Source organism: Bombina bombina, chromosome 4 (genome assembly GCF_027579735.1).
Source record: "Bombina bombina isolate aBomBom1 chromosome 4, aBomBom1.pri, whole genome shotgun sequence".
In the NCBI taxonomy this organism is placed as follows: Eukaryota; Metazoa; Chordata; class Amphibia; order Anura; family Bombinatoridae; genus Bombina; species Bombina bombina.
The window spans coordinates 32,796,873-32,816,322 of record NC_069502.1 but is presented as its reverse complement, the minus strand read 5'-3'; the positions used below and the strand labels follow the sequence as shown (position 1 = coordinate 32,816,322).

Genomic DNA, 19,450 nt, shown 5'->3' with positions numbered 1-19,450 from the left:
AGGTGGTGAAGATGAATATGTATATAATAATGCCTAGGTTAGGCTATCCTAATAAGGTAAACTTCATACGGAAATATGGTGGTGATAGGCTTTATGATTCTTATCTGACATCAAAATATGTATCTAAGCAATCCTCAGCTGGGTATATCGGCTGAATGAGATGATTAATAGGCTGTGTGGTCCAGTGATTTACAGAAAATGGGATTGGGATGTTGTGCAATGTTCTGCAGAGGAACTACAAAAAAAACAAGGGCCGTGGTAGGGTAGGAGGTGCAATGTTCTGCAGGGTATATAGTAATTAATCCCCATATCTGTTTCTAGGCCCCTGAACACAAAATCTGAGCAGCACCTGATGTGTGAGGAACATGAAGATGAGAAGATTAACATTTACTGTCTGAGCTGTGAGGTGCCCACCTGTTCCATGTGCAAAGTGTTTGGTGCCCACAAAGACTGTGAAGTGGCTCCACTGTCCAACATCTACAAGAGGCAAAAGGTACCTGACAGACACTTAGCGACCAGCTCTGTACGTGCAGAACCCCCGCGCCTGAAACATTTGGGCCCTGTGGCTCTGCACTCAGGGATGAGAGCTAAGAATAGGGTTGTTTGGTGTCCAGCATCAACCAGACAGTCTTTTTATCAGGCTGTCCAGGAAAATCTGTATAAAAAAAACCTGACACTTAAGTATTTAGTATTTTAAAAGTCCTCTGAGTGGCAGCTAAAATGTGAGGCCTATTATGCAAATAGCCCAGGAAGCAGTGACAATCTGCGTGTTACTGGCAGCTAAAAAACCTGGTAACTATAAGGCTATAAAAACACTGCTCGGTGTTGAGGAGGAGACATTATGTGTGTCCCACCTACTGTCTGTGTACAGTCACCTATAGGATGACCAGTATTTTTCTGGAGGACACCTACAACCCTAGCTTAGAAATGAAGGGCTCTTCTTAATGGGAAATTGAGATTCAGAATTCTTCTTTCTCTGCAGAGTGAGCTAAGTGATGGCATTGCCATGCTTGTGGCTGGTAACGACCGAATTCAGGCAATCATCACTCAGATGGAGGAGATCTGCAAGAGCATTGAGGTATGATCAGACTGAGTGTGTGCATGCGTGTGTATGTCTGCGTGTGTATGTGTGTATACTATGTGTGTATACTATGCATATATGTGTATGCATATATATATGTGTGTGTGCATGCATGTGTGTGTATACTATGTGTGTATACTATGCATATATGTGTGTGTTTATATATGTGTGTGTGTGTATGCATATATATATGTGTATGTGTGTGTATGCATATATGTGTGTGAGTGTTTGTGTATATATATATATATATATATATATATATATATAGAACACACAGAGAAAGTCCAGCACTCACTTACAAGCTCTCAGCTAAGATTAAAAGCAAAAATGGAAAGGTTAGTTACCGCATCTGGCCAAATGGGACAAGCCCAGGTACCTCGTCAAGGTCCTTTCCAAAAACCTGGGACCCTAAAACAGTCCCTTTCCGTGTTTTGTATATGTCTGGGGTGATTACATAAGCCTGTGCACCCTTCACCTGTTCCCAGTTTGTTTGGATTGAGAGCTTGCATTGTGTGGCTGTTTTAGGGTCCCAGGTTTTTGGAAAGGACCTTGACGAGGTACCTGGGCTTGTCCTATTTGGCCAGATGCTGTAACTAACCTTTCCATTTTTGCTTTTGTAATTTTCCCTATGGTTCTTGCACCCAGACCAGTCTAGGGTTAACTGCCTGTGACTCTGGGGACAGCACAGCTTCCTGTGAGTGCCAGTGAGCACCCAGGGCTGAGCATGTTGCAGGGTCATGGGATGTGTACCCAGTCCGGTCTGAGAGTGCAGTCCCCTTCCGTGTTTTATATATATTTCTACTTTCTACTACCTTTCTACTACCCACAACTCACCATATGCTGAGAATCTCTGCAGACAGACTAGTGAGAAACTACGCAACAACCTAATTCACCAACTATATGACAGAAAACAAAAAATACTCTGTCATAAGCAATCCTTATTTCAAGATCTTTAACAGGTTACACCTGAAACCAAAGCAATGGAAATAGAAATGGATTACTTCTACAGGAAACAACAACATAACCTCATCAGGAAAAAGAATAAGAAACTGGCTGAGCTCAAACAGCACAAAGAAAGCACTAATGAAAGATCAACTGATTGTTTGCTCCATTGAAAAACAGCTTACTCCAACCAGAACTACCAATGACCCAAACCAAACTGAGCCTGCTAACTACCAATGACCCAAACCAAACTGAGCCTGCTAACTACCAATGACCCAAACCAAACGGAGCCTGCTAACTACCAAGCACAATTCACGGACAATACTGGGATTGTAAACCTCTCTAATCATCACCTTTCAATACCTGAAAAATCAGTCTTATCCAAGGGGCTAACATTCTGTCCTAACACAAATCTTGATCACATCCAGTTATATTCAGACTTGGAAGACTTTTTCAGAAGATTGAGACTTAAGGAATTCTTTTATGCCAAAAAAACCACGACTCTCAAACAGGATAATAATGGTAGGAAAAAGAACAAAGATTTTACACCGACAGCAGGACGTAACATCAAATTGGACAGTTACATTGAAAGTTTTTGCCTGAGAGTGGCATCCCTAGTCACCACACAAGAGAAAAAAATTGCTTACAACCTCTCACATATGGAAAGAAATGCCTTGAAAAACTTGATGAATAATAATAACATCATCAGCAAGCCGGCGGACAAGGGTGGATCAGTAGTTATCATGAATACCCAGGACTACACTACAGAAGGTTACAGACAGTTGTCTGATGTAAACTACTACAAAAAACTGGACACAGACCCCACCAAGGAATATTCAGCTAAACTCACAAAACTTATCAAAACATTTCCTAAACACATACAGCAAGAATTAGAAAATCTGGTACCTTCCAATCCTCAGATGGGTACCTTCTACATGCTACCCAAAATCCACAAGCCAGGAAACCCAGGACGCCCCATTATAACAGGTATGGGAACACTCACTGAACAAATATCTGGCCTAATAGAAAACATTCTTAAGCCTCTTGTTATTAAGACTAATAGCTTTATACAGGACACTACAGACTTCCATAATAAACTTAACCAGATAAATGAACTACCTAGAAACACTATACTAGTTACTATGGATGTGGAATCCTTATACAGCAACATCTCGCATAAGGATGGTATTGAGGCCTGCAGTAAATTTCTCTCATCCCACCAACCAACACACAAATATGATAGTGCAACTATTGCCCAGCTTATAGAATTCATACTCACACACAACTATTTCAGTTTTAATAACAATTACTACCTACAAATGACAGGGACAGCGATGGGCACAAAAATGTCACCCCAATACGCCAATCTTTTCATGGCGTACCTAGAATACAGATTCTTATGTACTCAGCCCCACAAACCGTATACATATTATCGTTACATCGATGATATTTTCATAATATGGACAGAAGGAGAAGAAAGCCTCTTAAATTTCCACAAATCATTTAATTCATTTCACCCGTCAATAAACCTTAAAATGGACTTTTCTCCAACATAGGTGTGTCCGGTCCACGGCGTCATCCTTACTTGTGGGATATTCTCTTCCCCAACAGGAAATGGCAAAGAGCCCAGCAAAGCTGGTCACATGATCCCTCCTAGGCTCCGCCTTCCCCAGTCATTCTCTTTGCCGTTGCACAGGCAACATCTCCACGGAGATGGCTCAGAGTTTTTTGGTGTTTAAATGTAGTTTTTATTCTTCTATCAAGAGTTTGTTATTTTAAAATAGTGCTGGTATGCACTATTTACTCTGAAACAGAAAAGAGATGAAGATTTCTGTTTGTAAGAGGAAAATGATTTTAGCAACCGTTACTAAAATTGATGGCTGTTTCCACACAGGACTGCATACCTCCCAACATTTCAAAATTCAAAAGAGGGACACCCCCCCCCCCCCCCGCAAAAAAATTGAAATGTGGTGGACGGGGCTTAAAAAATCATAAGACCAAAGTAATAAAAATAAAATTCTAAATAAAGTCATATATTTTAATACACTTAGGCAGCAAATCAAACACAAGCTCAAACCACTGGTATGGCTATGTAAGCGCTGTATTTAATTAGCCTTTGCAAAGACATTGCTAAATATTTTTATCTTAATTGCACATTTATTAATAAATTCTTTAAAACTGCTCTCTGCATTCCCCATTAATATTCTAGATTCTGGCCTTTAAAGTCAGCAAAAATTCACAGTAGCACACTACATAGTATACACTTACACATGCAGATACACACACACACACACTACATAGCATACACTTATACATGCAGATACACACACACTACATAGTATACACTTACACATGCAGATACATACACACTACATAGCATACACTTACACATGCAGATACACACACACTACATAGCATACACTTACACATGCAGATACACACACACTACATAGCATACACTTACACATGCAGATACACACACACTACATAGCATACACTTACACATGCAGATACACACACACACACACTACATAGCATACACTTATACATGCAGATACACACACACACTACATAGCATACACTTATACATGCAGATACACACACACACTACATAGCATACACTTATACATGCAGATACACACACACACTACATAGCATACACTTATACATGCAGATACACACACACACTACATAGCATACACTTATACATGCAGATACACACACACACTACATAGCATACACTTATACATGCAGATACACACACACACTACATAGCATACACTTATACATGCAGATACACACACACACTACATAGCATACACTTATACATGCAGATACACACACACACTACATAGCATACACTTATACATGCAGATACATACACACTACATAGCATACACTTACACAGGCAGATACACACACACTACATAGCATACACTTACACATGCAGATACACATACACTACATAGCTTACATTTATACATGCAGACACACACACACTACATAGCATAAACTTATACATACAGATACACACACACAGTTATGGATACAGATAGACACACACACTACATCATATATGGGTATCTGTAATTCATTGTATGGGGTCCTGGGGTTGGCAAGCACATTAGCTGGCAGTCTGCGGCTGTCACTGTTCGTTACACTGTTCGTTACCCTGGTATTAGTACTGCTCATTTATAAAACTGAAGGCATGCTAGTATTATCACCAGGGGTTAGATATCATCATTACCAGAGGTAGGTTAGAGAGGTCACCATTACCCGTGGTCAGAGGGTATACAGCCTTCTTACTCCTGCTTAACCCACACACCATTCCTTTTCCACAGGGAATATAACAGGTATCTAACCATGTGAGAGCAAAGCCAGCTACTTCTGAGTATGGGCCCAATAGAATTTAAAAAAAAAAAAAAAAAACATTTTTTTTTTTTTTAAATGCCTGGGGCAAATCGGGACAGATGGCTAGCAACTCGGGACAGAGGGACAGACCCCTAAAATCGGGACTGTCCCGCGAAAATCGGGACAGTTGGGGGGTATGGGACTGTTGAGAGGAATTAACTTCAGTTGGGGGAAACAGTGAGCAGACTTTGGCTGCTTGAGGTATGACACATTTCTAACAAGACTTGGTAATGCTGGAAGCTGTCATTTTCCCTATGGGATCCGGTAAGCCATTTTCTTAATTTTCAATATAAGAATAAAAGGGCTTCACAGGGCTTTAAAGACTGGTAGACATTTTTCTGGGCCAAACGATTACTTTATAAGCATATTTAATGGTTTATAACTTTGGAGAGTTATTTTAATCTTGGGAATTTTATTAAAAAAACGGCAGGCACTGTATTGGACACCTTTTTCACTGGGGGCCTTTTCTAGTCATAGGCAGAGCCTCATTTTCGCGCCACTAATGCGCAGTTGTTTTTGAGAAGCAAGGCATGCAGATGCATGTGTGAGGAGCTCAGATCCACTGAAAAAGCTTATTGAAGGCGTCATTTGGTATCGTATTCCCCTCTGGGCTTGGTTGGGTCTCAGCAAAGCAGATACCAGGGACTGTATAGGGGTTAAATGTAAAAACGGCTCCGGTTCCGTTATTTTAAGAGTTAAAGCTTTCAAATTTGGTGTGCAATACTTTTAAGGCTTTATGACACTGTGGTGAAATTTTGGTGAATTTTGAACATTTCCTTCATACTTTTGCGTATATTCAGTAAAAAAGTGTGTTCAGTTTAAAATTTAAAGAGACAGTAACGGTTTTATTTTAAAACGTTTTTTGTGCTTTGTTATCAAGTTTATGCCTATTAACATGTCTGAACTATCAGATAGACGATGTTCTGTATGTTCGGAAGCCAAGGTTCCTCTCCATTTAAATATATGTGATGAATGTGACAAACAAAGTAGGGACAATGATGCCACTGATAATAATGTTGCCCAAAATGATTCCTTAAGTGAGGGGAGTAAGCATGGTACTGCATCATCTCCTTCTATGTCTACACCAGTCTTGCCCACTCAGGAGGTCCCTAGTGAATCTAGTACAATCCTCCTTACTATGCAACAATTAACGGCTGTAATGGATAATTCTATTAAAAACATTTTAGCCAAAATGCCCACTTATCAGCGAAAGCGCGACTGCTCTGTTTTAGATACTGAAGAGCATGAGGACGCTGATGATAATGGTTCTGACATGCCCTTACACCAGTCTGAAGGGGCTAGGGAGGTTTTGTCTGAGGGAGAAATTTCAGATTCAGGAAAAATTTCTCAACAAGCTGGACCTGACGTTATTACATTTAAATTTAAATTGGAACATCTCCGCGCTCTGCTTAAGGAGGTGTTATCTACTCTGGATGATTGTGACAATTTGGTCATTCCAGAGAAATTATGTAAGATGGACAGGTTCCTAGAGGTCCCGGTGCCCCCCGAAGCTTTTCCTATACCCAAGCGGGTGGCGGACATTGTAAATAAAGAATGGGAAAGGCCCGGCATACCTTTTGTCCCTCCCCCTATATTTAAGAAATTATTTCCTATGGTCGACCCCAGGAAGGACTTATGGCAGACAGTCCCCAAGGTCGAGGGGGCGGTTTCTACTCTAAACAAACGCACCACTATCCCTATAGAAGATAGTTGTGCTTTCAAAGATCCTATGGATAAAAAATTAGAGGGTTTGCTTAAAAAGATGTTTGTTCAGCAAGGTTACCTTCTACAACCAATTTCATGCATTGTTCCTGTCACTACAGCAGCGTGTTTCTGGTTCGAGGAACTAGAAAAGTCGCTCAATCAAGCATCCTCTTATGAGGAGGTTATAGACAGAGTTCAAGCACTTAAGTTGGCTAACTCTTTTACCTTAGACGCCACTTTGCAATTAGCTAGATTAGCTGCGAAAAATTAAGGTTTTGCTATTGTGGCGCGCAGAGCGCTTTGGCTGAAGTCTTGGTCAGCGGATGTGTCCTCCAAGAACAGATTGCTTAACATCCCTTTCAAGGGGAAAATGCTGTTTGGCCCTGACTTGAAAGAGATTATTTCAGACATCACTGGGGGAAAGGGCCACGCCCTTCCTCAGGATAGGTCTTTTAAGGCTAAAAATAAAACAAATTTTCGTCCCTTTCGCAGAAACAGACCAGCCTCGAATTCTACATCCTCTAAGCAAGAGGGTAATTCTTCTCAAACCAAGCCAGCCTGGAGACCGATGCAAGGCTGGAACAAAGGTAAGCAGGCCAAGAAGCCCGCTACCGCTACCAAGACAGCATGAGATGCTGGCCCCTGATCCTGGACCGGATCTGGTGGGGGGCAGACTCTCTCTCTTCGCTCAGGCTTGGGCAAGAGATGTTCAGGATCCTTGGGCGCTAGAAATAGTTTCTCAAGGTTATCTCCTGGAATTCAAGGAACTACCCCCAAGGGGAAGGTTCCACAGGTCTCAATTGTCTTCAGACCAAATAAAAAGACAGGCATTCTTACATTGTGTAGAAGACCTGTTAAAAATGGGAGTGATTCATCCTGTTCCATTAGGAGAACAAGGGATGGGGTTTTACTCCAATCTGTTCATAGTTCCCAAAAAAGAGGGAACATTCAGGCCAATTTTGGATCTCAAGATCCTAAACAAATTTCTCAAGGTCCCATCGTTCAAGATGGAAACCATTCGGACAATTCTTCCTACCATCCAGGAAGGTCAATTCATGACCACGGTGGATTTAAAGGATGCGTATCTACATATTCCTATCCACAAGGAACATCATCGGTTCCTAAGATTCGCCTTTCTGGACAAGCATTACTAGTTTGTGGCACTTCCATTCGGACTAGCCACTGCTCCAAGAATTTTCACAAAGGTACTAGGGTCCCTTCTAGCGGTGCTAAGGCCAAGGGGCATTGCAGTAGTACCCTACTTGGACGACATACTGATTCAAGCGTCGTCTCTACCACAAGCAAAGGCTCATACGGACATTGTCCTAGCCTTTCTCAGATCTCACGGGTGGAAAGTGAACGTAGAAAAAAGTTCTCTATTCCCGTCAACAAGAGTTCCCTTCTTGGGAACAATAATAGACTCCTTGGAAATGAAGATTTTTCTGACAGAAGCCAGAAAATCAAAACTTCTAAGCTCTTGTCAAGTACTTCATTCTGTTCTTCTTCCTTCCATAGCGCAGTGCATGGAAGTAATAGGTTTGATGGTTGCGGCAATGGACATAGTTCCTTTTGCGCGAATTCATCTAAGACCATTGCAACTGTGCATGCTCAGACAGTGGAATGGGGATTATACAGATTTGTCCCCGACGATCCAAGTAGATCAGAGGACCAGAGATTCACTCCGTTGGTGGCTGACCCTGGACAACCTGTCCCAAGGGATGAGCTTCAGAAGACCAGAGTGGGTCATTGTAACGACCGACGCCAGCCTGATGGGCTGGGGCGCGGTCTGGAAACACCTGAAGGCTCAGGGTCTATGGTCTCGGGAAGAATCTCTTCTCCCGATAAACATTCTGGAACTGAGAGCGATATTCAATGCTCTCAAGGCTTGGCCTCAACTAGCAAAGGCCAAATTCATAAGGTTTCAATCAGACAACATGACGACTGTTGCATATATCAACCATCAGGGGGGAACAAGGAGTTCCCTGGCGATGGAAGAAGTGACCAAAGTAATTCAATGGGCGGAGCTTCACTCCTGCCACTTGTCTGCAATCCACATCCCAGGAGTGGAAAATTGGGAAGCGGATTTTCTGAGTCGTCAGACATTTCATCCGGGGGAGTGGGAACTCCATCCGGAAATCTTTGCCCAAATAACTCAATTATGGGGCATTCCAGACATGGATCTGATGGCGTCTCGTCAGAACTTCAAGGTTCCTTGCTACGGGTCCAGATCCAGGGATCCCAAGGCGACTCTAGTAGATGCACTAGTAGCGCCCTGGACCTTCAACCTAGCTTATGTGTTCCCACCGTTTCCTCTCATTCCCAGGCTGGTAGCCAGGATCAATCAAGAGAGGGCTTCGGTGATCTTGATAGCTCCTGCGTGGCCACGCAGAACTTGGTATGCAGACCTGGTGAATATGTCATCGGCTCCACCATGGAAGCTACCTTTGAGACGGGACCTTCTTGTTCAAGGTCCGTTCGAACATCCGAATCTGGCATCACTCCAACTGACTGCTTGGAGATTGAACGCTTGATTTTATCAAAGCGTGGGTTCTCAGATTCTGTCATTGATACTCTTATTCAGGCTAGAAAGCCTGTAACTAGGAAAATTTACCATAAAGTATGGAAGAAATATATCTGTTGGTGCGAATCGAAAGGATTCCCATGGAACAGGGTAAAAATTCCTAAGATTCTATCCTTTCTACAAGAGGGTTTGGAGAAAGGATTATCTGCAAGTTCTTTGAAGGGACAGATTTCTGCTTTATCTGTTTTACTTCACAAGAAGCTGGCGGCTGTGCCAGATGTTCAGGCTCTTGTTCAGGCTCTGGTTAGAATCAAGCCTGTTTACAAACCTTTGACTCCTCCTTGGAGTCTCAATTTAGTTCTTTCAGTTCTTCAAGGGGTTCCGTTTGAACCCTTACATTCCGTAGATATTAAGTTATTATCTTGGAAAGTTTTATTTTTGGTTGCAATTTCTTCTGCTAGAAGAGTTTCAGAGTTATCTGCTCTGCAGTGTTCTCCTCCTTATCTGGTGTTCCATGCAGATAAGGTGGTTTTGCGTACTAAACCTGGTTTTCTTCCGAAAGTTGTTTCTAATAAAAATATTAACCAGGAGATAGTTGTGCCTTCTTTGTGTCCGAATCCAGTTTCAAAGAAGGAACGTTTGTTGCACAATTTGGATGTAGTTCGTGCTCTAAAATTCTATTTAGAGGCTACAAAGGATTTCAGACAAACATCTTCCTTGTTTGTTGTTTATTCTGGTAAAAGGAGAGGTCAAAAAGCAACTTCTACCTCTCTCTCTTTTTGGCTTAAAAGCATCATCAGATTGGCTTATGAGACTGCCGGACGGCAGCCTCCTGAAAGAATCACAGCTCACTCCACTAGGGCTGTGGCTTCCACATGGGCCTTCAAGAACGAGGCTTCTGTTGATCAGATATGTAAGGCAGCGACTTGGTCTTCACTGCACACTTTTACCAAATTTTACAAATTTGATACTTTTGCTTCTTCTGAGGCTATTTTTGGGAGAAAGGTTTTGCAAGCCGTGGTGCCTTCCATCTAGGTGACCTGATTTACTCCCTCCCATCATCCGTGTCCTAAAGCTTTGGTATTGGTTCCCACAAGTAAGGATGACGCCGTGGACCGGACACACCTATGTTGGAGAAAACAGAATTTATGTTTACCTGATAAATTACTTTCTCCAACGGTGTGTCCGGTCCACTGCCCGCCCTGGTTTTTTAATCAGGTCTGATGATTTAATTTCTCTAACTACAGTCACCACGGTATCATATGATTTCTCCTATGCAAATATTCCTCCTTTACGTCGGTCGAATGACTGGGGAAGGCGGAGCCTAGGAGGGATCATGTGACCAGCTTTGCTGGGCTCTTTGCCATTTCCTGTTGGGGAAGAGAATATCCCACAAGTAAGGATGACGCCGTGGACCGGACACACCGTTGGAGAAAGTAATTTATCAGGTAAACATAAATTCTGTTTTCAAATCATAGTGTGAACTTCTTGGACTGCACAATAGCTGTCACCAATGGCATCCTTCATTCATCTATATACAGAAAACCCACAGACAGGTACAGCTACCTCCACAATTCCAGCTTCCATCCCAATCACACCAAACAAGGTATCATCTACAGCCAAGCTATCAGATATCACCGCATTTGCTCTGACACAAAAGACAGAGATCAGCACCTGAGTACACTGTCAGAGTCATTTAGACAAAAGGGCTACAAGGAAAGGACAATATCTAAAAAAATCAAATCTGCCCTAAAAACACCACGGGAAAGACTCCTACAATACAAAGAAAAGGAAAACAAAACAAGAACCCCTCTAGTAGTCACTTACAACCCTACTCTGGAAGGAGTACGCAAAATTATTAAAGAGCTACAACCACTAATTTCAGAGGACCCCTCACTCAAAAAAATATTTCCTGAACCCCCCATACTAGCATTCAAACAACCGCCTAACCTGAGACAGAGATTGGTCCGCAGCAAATTAACCACAGAACAGAAGCTTACACAGAATGGCACTGCACGATGCAACAAATCACTCTGCAAACTGTGTCAACATATATGTGACAACAACACAGCCAGACACAATAACACAACATATATGTGACAACAACACAGCCAGACACAATAACACAACATATATGTGACAACAACACAGCCAGACACAATAACACAACATATATGTGATAACACCACAGCCAGACACAATAACACAACATATATGTGACAACAACACAGCCAGGCACAATAACACAACATATATGTGACAACAACACAGCCAGACACAATAACACAACATATATGTGACAACAACACAGCCAGACACAATAACACAACATATATGTGATAACACCACAGCCAGACACAATAACACAACATATATGTGACAACAACACAGCCAGACACAATAACACAACCTATATATGACAACACAGCCAGACACAATAACACAACATATATGTGACAACCACACAGCCAGACACAATAACACAACATATATGTGACACCAACACAGCCAGACACAACAACACAACATATATGTGACAACACAGCCAGACACAATAACACAACATATATGTGACAACAACACAGCCAGACACAATAACAAAACATATATGTGACAACCACACAGCCAGACACAACAACACAACATATATGTGACAACAACACAGCCAGACACAATAACACAACATATATGTGACAACAACACAGCCAGACACAATAACACAACATATATGTGACAACAACACAACCAGACACAATAACACAACATATATGTGACAACAACACAGCCAGACACAATAACACAACATATATGTGACAACAACACAGCCAGACACAATAACACAACATATATGTGACAACAACACAGCCAGACACAATAACACAACATATATGTGACAACACAGCCAGACACAATAACACAACATATATGTGATAACAACACAGCCAGACACAATAACACAACATATATGTGATAACAACACAGCCAGACACAATAACACAACATATATGTGACAACAACACAGCCAGACACAATAACACAACATATATGTGACAACAACACAGCCAGACACAATAACACAACATATATGTGACAACAACACAGCCAGACACAATAACACAACATATATGTGACAACAACACAGCCAGACACAATAACACAACATATATGTGACAACAACACAGCCAGACACAATAACACAACATATATGTGACAACAACACAGCCAGACACAATAACACAACATATATGTGACAACAACACAGCCAGACACAATAACACAACATATATGTGACAACAACACAGCCAGACACAATAACACAACATATATGTGACAACAACACAGTCAGACACAATAACACAACATATATGTGACAACAACACAGCCAGACACAATAACACAACATATATGTGACAACAACACAGCCAGACACAATAACACAACATATATGTGACAACAACACAGCCAGACACAATAACACAACATATATGTGACAACAACACAGCCAGACACAATAACACAACATATATGTGACAACAACACAGCCAGACACAATAACACAACATATATGTGACAACAACACAGCCAGACACAACAACACAACATATATGTGACAACAACACAGCCAGACACAACAACACAACATATATGTGACAACAACACAGCCAGACACAATAACACAACATATATGTGACAACAACACAGCCAGACACAATAACACAACATATATGTGACAACAACACAGCCAGACACAACAACACAACATATATGTGATAACAACACAGCCAGACACAATAACACAACATATATGTGACAACACCACAGCCAGACACAATAACACAACATATATGTGACAACAACACAGCCAGACACAACAACACAACATATATGTGACAACACAGCCAGACACAACAACACAACATATATGTGATAACAACACAGCCAGACACAACAACACAACATATATGTGACAACAAAGATGTTTGTTCAGCAAGGTTACCTTCTACAACCAATTTCATGCATTGTTCCTGTCACTACAGCAGCGTGTTTCTGGTTCGAGGAACTAGAAAAGTCGCTCAATCAAGCATCCTCTTATGAGGAGGTTATAGACAGAGTTCAAGCACTTAAGTTGGCTAACTCTTTTACCTTAGACGCCACTTTGCAATTAGCTAGATTAGCTGCGAAAAATTAAGGTTTTGCTATTGTGGCGCGCAGAGCGCTTTGGCTGAAGTCTTGGTCAGCGGATGTGTCCTCCAAGAACAGATTGCTTAACATCCCTTTCAAGGGGAAAATGCTGTTTGGCCCTGACTTGAAAGAGATTATTTCAGACATCACTGGGGGAAAGGGCCACGCCCTTCCTCAGGATAGGTCTTTTAAGGCTAAAAATAAAACAAATTTTCGTCCCTTTCGCAGAAACAGACCAGCCTCGAATTCTACATCCTCTAAGCAAGAGGGTAATTCTTCTCAAACCAAGCCAGCCTGGAGACCGATGCAAGGCTGGAACAAAGGTAAGCAGGCCAAGAAGCCCGCTACCGCTACCAAGACAGCATGAGATGCTGGCCCCTGATCCTGGACCGGATCTGGTGGGGGGCAGACTCTCTCTCTTCGCTCAGGCTTGGGCAAGAGATGTTCAGGATCCTTGGGCGCTAGAAATAGTTTCTCAAGGTTATCTCCTGGAATTCAAGGAACTACCCCCAAGGGGAAGGTTCCACAGGTCTCAATTGTCTTCAGACCAAATAAAAAGACAGGCATTCTTACATTGTGTAGAAGACCTGTTAAAAATGGGAGTGATTCATCCTGTTCCATTAGGAGAACAAGGGATGGGGTTTTACTCCAATCTGTTCATAGTTCCCAAAAAAGAGGGAACATTCAGGCCAATTTTGGATCTCAAGATCCTAAACAAATTTCTCAAGGTCCCATCGTTCAAGATGGAAACCATTCGGACAATTCTTCCTACCATCCAGGAAGGTCAATTCATGACCACGGTGGATTTAAAGGATGCGTATCTACATATTCCTATCCACAAGGAACATCATCGGTTCCTAAGATTCGCCTTTCTGGACAAGCATTACTAGTTTGTGGCACTTCCATTCGGACTAGCCACTGCTCCAAGAATTTTCACAAAGGTACTAGGGTCCCTTCTAGCGGTGCTAAGGCCAAGGGGCATTGCAGTAGTACCCTACTTGGACGACATACTGATTCAAGCGTCGTCTCTACCACAAGCAAAGGCTCATACGGACATTGTCCTAGCCTTTCTCAGATCTCACGGGTGGAAAGTGAACGTAGAAAAAAGTTCTCTATTCCCGTCAACAAGAGTTCCCTTCTTGGGAACAATAATAGACTCCTTGGAAATGAAGATTTTTCTGACAGAAGCCAGAAAATCAAAACTTCTAAGCTCTTGTCAAGTACTTCATTCTGTTCTTCTTCCTTCCATAGCGCAGTGCATGGAAGTAATAGGTTTGATGGTTGCGGCAATGGACATAGTTCCTTTTGCGCGAATTCATCTAAGACCATTGCAACTGTGCATGCTCAGACAGTGGAATGGGGATTATACAGATTTGTCCCCGACGATCCAAGTAGATCAGAGGACCAGAGATTCATTCCGTTGGTGGCTGACCCTGGACAACCTGTCCCAAGGGATGAGCTTCAGAAGACCAGAGTGGGTCATTGTAACGACCGACGCCAGCCTGATGGGCTGGGGCGCGGTCTGGAAACACCTGAAGGCTCAGGGTCTATGGTCTCGGGAAGAATCTCTTCTCCCGATAAACATTCTGGAACTGAGAGCGATATTCAATGCTCTCAAGGCTTGGCCTCAACTAGCAAAGGCCAAATTCATAAGGTTTCAATCAGACAACATGACGACTGTTGCATATATCAACCATCAGGGGGGAACAAGGAGTTCCCTGGCGATGGAAGAAGTGACCAAAGTAATTCAATGGGCGGAGCTTCACTCCTGCCACTTGTCTGCAATCCACATCCCAGGAGTGGAAAATTGGGAAGCGGATTTTCTGAGTCGTCAGACATTTCATCCGGGGGAGTGGGAACTCCATCCGGAAATCTTTGCCCAAATAACTCAATTATGGGGCATTCCAGACATGGATCTGATGGCGTCTCGTCAGAACTTCAAGGTTCCTTGCTACGGGTCCAGATCCAGGGATCCCAAGGCGACTCTAGTAGATGCACTAGTAGCGCCCTGGACCTTCAACCTAGCTTATGTGTTCCCACCGTTTCCTCTCATTCCCAGGCTGGTAGCCAGGATCAATCAAGAGAGGGCTTCGGTGATCTTGATAGCTCCTGCGTGGCCACGCAGAACTTGGTATGCAGACCTGGTGAATATGTCATCGGCTCCACCATGGAAGCTACCTTTGAGACGGGACCTTCTTGTTCAAGGTCCGTTCGAACATCCGAATCTGGCATCACTCCAACTGACTGCTTGGAGATTGAACGCTTGATTTTATCAAAGCGTGGGTTCTCAGATTCTGTCATTGATACTCTTATTCAGGCTAGAAAGCCTGTAACTAGGAAAATTTACCATAAAGTATGGAAGAAATATATCTGTTGGTGCGAATCGAAAGGATTCCCATGGAACAGGGTAAAAATTCCTAAGATTCTATCCTTTCTACAAGAGGGTTTGGAGAAAGGATTATCTGCAAGTTCTTTGAAGGGACAGATTTCTGCTTTATCTGTTTTACTTCACAAGAAGCTGGCGGCTGTGCCAGATGTTCAGGCTCTTGTTCAGGCTCTGGTTAGAATCAAGCCTGTTTACAAACCTTTGACTCCTCCTTGGAGTCTCAATTTAGTTCTTTCAGTTCTTCAAGGGGTTCCGTTTGAACCCTTACATTCCGTAGATATTAAGTTATTATCTTGGAAAGTTTTATTTTTGGTTGCAATTTCTTCTGCTAGAAGAGTTTCAGAGTTATCTGCTCTGCAGTGTTCTCCTCCTTATCTGGTGTTCCATGCAGATAAGGTGGTTTTGCGTACTAAACCTGGTTTTCTTCCGAAAGTTGTTTCTAATAAAAATATTAACCAGGAGATAGTTGTGCCTTCTTTGTGTCCGAATCCAGTTTCAAAGAAGGAACGTTTGTTGCACAATTTGGATGTAGTTCGTGCTCTAAAATTCTATTTAGAGGCTACAAAGGATTTCAGACAAACATCTTCCTTGTTTGTTGTTTATTCTGGTAAAAGGAGAGGTCAAAAAGCAACTTCTACCTCTCTCTCTTTTTGGCTTAAAAGCATCATCAGATTGGCTTATGAGACTGCCGGACGGCAGCCTCCTGAAAGAATCACAGCTCACTCCACTAGGGCTGTGGCTTCCACATGGGCCTTCAAGAACGAGGCTTCTGTTGATCAGATATGTAAGGCAGCGACTTGGTCTTCACTGCACACTTTTACCAAATTTTACAAATTTGATACTTTTGCTTCTTCTGAGGCTATTTTTGGGAGAAAGGTTTTGCAAGCCGTGGTGCCTTCCATCTAGGTGACCTGATTTACTCCCTCCCATCATCCGTGTCCTAAAGCTTTGGTATTGGTTCCCACAAGTAAGGATGACGCCGTGGACCGGACACACCTATGTTGGAGAAAACAGAATTTATGTTTACCTGATAAATTACTTTCTCCAACGGTGTGTCCGGTCCACTGCCCGCCCTGGTTTTTTAATCAGGTCTGATGATTTAATTTCTCTAACTACAGTCACCACGGTATCATATGATTTCTCCTATGCAAATATTCCTCCTTTACGTCGGTCGAATGACTGGGGAAGGCGGAGCCTAGGAGGGATCATGTGACCAGCTTTGCTGGGCTCTTTGCCATTTCCTGTTGGGGAAGAGAATATCCCACAAGTAAGGATGACGCCGTGGACCGGACACACCGTTGGAGAAAGTAATTTATCAGGTAAACATAAATTCTGTTTTCAAATCATAGTGTGAACTTCTTGGACTGCACAATAGCTGTCACCAATGGCATCCTTCATTCATCTATATACAGAAAACCCACAGACAGGTACAGCTACCTCCACAATTCCAGCTTCCATCCCAATCACACCAAACAAGGTATCATCTACAGCCAAGCTATCAGATATCACCGCATTTGCTCTGACACAAAAGACAGAGATCAGCACCTGAGTACACTGTCAGAGTCATTTAGACAAAAGGGCTACAAGGAAAGGACAATATCTAAAAAAATCAAATCTGCCCTAAAAACACCACGGGAAAGACTCCTACAATACAAAGAAAAGGAAAACAAAACAAGAACCCCTCTAGTAGTCACTTACAACCCTACTCTGGAAGGAGTACGCAAAATTATTAAAGAGCTACAACCACTAATTTCAGAGGACCCCTCACTCAAAAAAATATTTCCTGAACCCCCCATACTAGCATTCAAACAACCGCCTAACCTGAGACAGAGATTGGTCCGCAGCAAATTAACCACAGAACAGAAGCTTACACAGAATGGCACTGCACGATGCAACAAATCACTCTGCAAACTGTGTCAACATATATGTGACAACAACACAGCCAGACACAATAACACAACATATATGTGACAACAACACAGCCAGACACAATAACACAACATATATGTGACAACAACACAGCCAGACACAATAACACAACATATATGTGATAACACCACAGCCAGACACAATAACACAACATATATGTGACAACAACACAGCCAGGCACAATAACACAACATATATGTGACAACAACACAGCCAGACACAATAACACAACATATATGTGACAACAACACAGCCAGACACAATAACACAACATATATGTGATAACACCACAGCCAGACACAATAACACAACATATATGTGACAACAACACAGCCAGACACAATAACACAACCTATATATGACAACACAGCCAGACACAATAACACAACATATATGTGACAACCACACAGCCAGACACAATAACACAACATATATGTGACACCAACACAGCCAGACACAACAACACAACATATATGTGACAACACAGCCAGACACAATAACACAACATATATGTGACAACAACACAGCCAGACACAATAACAAAACATATATGTGACAACCACACAGCCAGACACAACAACACAACATATATGTGACAACAACACAGCCAGACACAATAACACAACATATATGTGACAACAACACAGCCAGACACAATAACACAACATATATGTGACAACAACACAACCAGACACAATAACACAACATATATGTGACAACAACACAGCCAGACACAATAACACAACATATATGTGACAACAACACAGCCAGACACAATAACACAACATATATGTGACAACAACACAGCCAGACACAATAACACAACATATATGTGACAACACAGCCAGACACAATAACACAACATATATGTGATAACAACACAGCCAGACACAATAACACAACATATATGTGATAACAACACAGCCAGACACAATAACACAACATATATGTGACAACAACACAGCCAGACACAATAACACAACATATATGTGACAACAACACAGCCAGACACAATAACACAACATATATGTGACAACAACACAGCCAGACACAATAACACAACATATATGTGACAACAACACAGCCAGACACAATAACACAACATATATGTGACAACAACACAGCCAGACACAATAACACAACATATATGTGACAACAACACAGCCAGACACAATAACACAACATATATGTGATAACAACACAGCCAGACACAATAACACAACATATATGTGACAACAACACAGCCAGACACAATAACACAACATATATGTGACAACAACACAGCCAGACACAA

At 42.1% G+C, this 19,450-nt stretch overlaps 1 protein-coding gene across 1 annotated transcript in view; it reads left to right on the top strand.

Annotated features, from left to right (window-relative positions):
• The window catches only part of TRIM54 (tripartite motif containing 54), a 301,214-nt gene that overhangs the window by 63,456 nt on the left and 218,308 nt on the right, over nt 1-19,450 (top strand). Inside the window, exons 3-4 of the mRNA XM_053709453.1 lie at nt 322-493; nt 983-1,078. Of these exons, the coding sequence (XP_053565428.1) occupies nt 322-493; nt 983-1,078 (268 nt within the window). The remainder of the gene's footprint in view (nt 1-321; nt 494-982; nt 1,079-19,450) is intronic.